The sequence below is a fragment of the Adiantum capillus-veneris genome, chromosome 28 (assembly GCF_014529385.1).
Source record: "Adiantum capillus-veneris isolate H3 chromosome 28, ASM1452938v2, whole genome shotgun sequence".
NCBI lineage: Eukaryota > Viridiplantae > Streptophyta > Polypodiopsida > Polypodiales > Pteridaceae > Adiantum > Adiantum capillus-veneris.
In genome coordinates this window covers 90,146,149-90,149,661 of record NC_140958.1, presented here as the reverse complement: position 1 = coordinate 90,149,661, position 3,513 = coordinate 90,146,149, and the positions used below count along the sequence as shown (strand labels likewise).

At 42.3% G+C, this 3,513-nt stretch overlaps 1 protein-coding gene across 1 annotated transcript; it reads right to left on the bottom strand.

Annotated features, from left to right (window-relative positions):
- Positions 1–1,222: 1,222 nt before the first annotated feature.
- Positions 1,223–2,876, bottom strand: LOC147420871 (uncharacterized). The gene has a single exon (XM_086505047.1). The coding sequence runs from the start codon at positions 2,776–2,778 to the stop codon at positions 1,642–1,644; it is 1,137 nt and encodes a 378-aa protein (XP_086361173.1). The 5' UTR covers positions 2,779–2,876; the 3' UTR covers positions 1,223–1,641.
- Between the last annotated feature and the right edge of the window lie 637 nt (positions 2,877–3,513).

The window sequence follows — 3,513 nt, the reverse complement described above, 5'->3', positions numbered from 1 at the left end:
CAATGGGTACTTATATATATATATATATATATATATATATAGAGAGAGAGAGAGAGAGAGAGAGAGAGAGAGAGAGAATTTTGGACGTCATGGGAAATTATCCCAAGAGACCTCAAAGATCTATCCAACGAGAGTTGAACTCAACACTTGTTATTCAAGAGGGAAATGGCATAACCAATCTACCACACTTGGGTGATAGAAAAGGGTATACCATTTTCCTCTTTTTATTCACACTCACCCCACCAACACCCACACCCACACACCCGAGAAGATAATTTTTAATGTCGTGGGAAACTATCCCAAGAGACCTCAAAGATCTATCCAACGAGTTGAACTCAAGACTTGTTATTCAAGAGGGAAATGGTATGAACAATCTACCACACTTGGGTGATAGAAAGGTTATACCACTTTCCTCTTTTTATTAATACACCCCCCCCCCCCCCGAGAAGAAGAGAATTTTTAACATCATGGGAAACTATCCCAAGAGTCCTCAGATCTATCTGACGAGAGTTGAACTCAAGACTGTTGTTCAAGAGGGAACTAGCATAACCACTCTACCACACTTGGGTGATAGAAAGGTTATACCAGTTTCCTCTTTTTATTCACTCACACACCGACACCCAAGAATTTTTAATGTCGTGGGAAATTATCCCAAGAGACCTTAAAGATCTATCCGACGAGAGTTGAACTCCAGACAAGTTAGAGGTTTTACCGGTCGAAGTTTGAATTCGATTTGAGAAGAAAGAGGGACACCTTTTATAGGGGGTCGAAGGATACAATGACTTGGAATCTCAAATCATAGAGAGCCCTTTTGAGTGTAGAAGGTGGTTGAAGGACCCCCTTCCTTAGAAGGATTTCTAGATCATGCATAATATTTCAGAAAACAACTTGAGGCAACCCATTTCCCTTCAAAGAGCCCTCCACAAGCACCCTCTTAAAGGGGCTCTTTACTCTTGAAAGGGAGTGCCAAAAACATGCTACTTCTCAGACCACCACCTTCAACAAAACCACCTTCCCTAGATACTCGGAACGTAAACCTTGTTTCGTCGCCTTAGATAGCCCTTCAACGCACCCACATGTCAGCAACAGACTTAAAACACTTGAATGTCCTCTGGGATTATAAGTATTACTTAATGGTAAAAGAAAACTGAGACAAAACCATTTTGAGAGCCTTCTTTGCACACCTCCACAATAATTACATGACCCTTACGCACACACTATAGACCTCAAAATCTCTTACATAAGAATCATACTTCATTCTAACAGTGAAATGAAAAATCACAAGAAGTGCCCTATACACAAATATTCAGTGGAAATGTGGCAGAAAAACCAGTAGTAAGCACATCGAGACCTGATTGCCAGCCTGCTGAGCACCTACTGCCAAAATAACTTGCTTCTCCGTCCAGCTACTCTTGACTGATATATGCAGAGGAGCATGATAACCGTTGGTATCATGAAACATGATGCCCATCCTCACATGTAGGCGCGCTATCTGAGTCCATCAATGAGTGGCTCATATTGCTGCCATTCCTGCAACAGCAACGATGCATTCTGACTCCTACATACGATCAACCAGACAACTGGACCCCTCCAAATCAGCCATCGAGGCAGCATGACGAAATTTGCATAAGATACACACGATCAACTACACTGTTGATCGTGTTGATCTGAGAAAATTGCGTCATCAATAGCCACACCCGCATCGAAGATTATGAATTTAGCCTGTAGCTTCTTATTGTCGATCCTTGAGAGTAGGAATATGCAACTCGAGCACAAGCACACTGCAATAAAGTGACTATAAGCAAGCCCACATAGAGCCAAGACCAATATCAAACTCAGTTTGAGCCTTGCAGAGAAATTTTCTGAAGCTCTAGAAGTTGTAGCAGACAATTGGGGGTAGAGTAGAAAATCGGGCTCTTTAAAACAAACTTCTTCTTGGGTGCAGAGGGTAGGACAGGAGTGACTTCTGGTGGGTGCTTGAGTGTCTGAAGAGCAAAAACTGACACGCTTTGGAATAGTAGAGCTTCTGCCAAGATTACTACCCGCCATCTCTTGCCCATGATGATCTTCATCATAAGAAACGGAGTTGACAGAATAGTGGTTATCAGAACATTGTCTCTGAACAATTCGGAATCTGCGGGTAAGCCTGATAATGATGTAGGCACATATGGCAACGACCACCGCTATCTCTTTGCCTGTGTAGAGAAAGAAACAAAGGAATACCGAGAAGAGGGACGCCCAAAAGGCAGGCTGAGTTAATCGTATACCTGGATAGGCAGCAGATGCAAGGATCTTGCTGCAACTAGAATCTGTTTCTTGATGCGATGGGTTTGGGCAGGAGATTTCGTCATTCTTATTTGATGTACAAGAAAATGATGCAGAAATCTTCAACGCGAGGGATCCAAAAAATGGAAAAGAAGGATTTCTGGGAGCCGTTGATAGAGAAGAGGGGAGGGACCTCTGCGTTTCAATGCCCATCTCCTGCAAATCGTCAGGCTGTGATGGTGGGCAAGGTCTTCGAGCAGGAGGGTTCGATGGCGGCAAGGAAGCGAGGGAGATGACATTTTCTTCTTGCGGATCATCAGGCTGCAGACGGCTGCAAGGCACAGGGTCTTTGGAAGAGGAATAGAAAGCCACAGAGACGAGTTCTGCAACTAAGCTGTGATGGGCGGCAAGCGACTTGCGGGCGTTCTTAACGTCGATCACCGTTCTTCTCAGCCTGTGGAAGGAAGCTACGAGATCTTTGCGAGGTCGGGTGCGCATAGCCATCTCTCCCATTTTCGGAACAGTTCCTCCTGCCTAGAACATCCCCTACAAAGCACTGTGAAAGAAGTTGCAATGTTCACAATACCTAGGCTATGATGTTGGTAAGAAGTCGGAAGATGTGCTACATTCATGAGAATGTCCACATGTTGTAAGCTTTTTAGTTGAAGATTTTTTGGGCAAGTTAAAACGTGGCACAGATAGAGGAGAGGCTTACAAAGGTTTTTTTTTTTTTTTTTTTTTGGGGTGCCTTTGGGGGTAATTTCAACCTTTGCTTTTGCTATTCCTATATTTCTCTATTCCTTTTTGGCTTCCCCAAAGGACAAAGGTTTAGAGTTGCTTTCTATTTTTTTTTGCAAAAATAGTAAAAAAACAATGACTTGTTTTCTAATTTCTGTTGGTAGAAAATTAGAAGTGTCTTGGATATCATTGCACATTCATCAAATATCTTATGGTGTCCTTGAGTGGAAAGGTTGGGTTAGTAGAGTTGTCATATGAATGATTATACAAGTGAAAGGGTCACGACGGCTTTCAAAAACTATAAGAAAGTGATAAAATTGTTAGGTTGAATTAAATTGGTATCAGTGTTTGAGGAAGGATTGCCTCAGCTTAGTCTTGAGCCGATTGAAAATCGAGACTAGCTAGCTACAAACCATGGTAAACGAAAGAAAAACCGATGAAATATGTGTGAAAGTCGTCCAAAAATTATGCAAATCTCAAAATTTGTGATAGTATTTCCAGTTTTCTTCT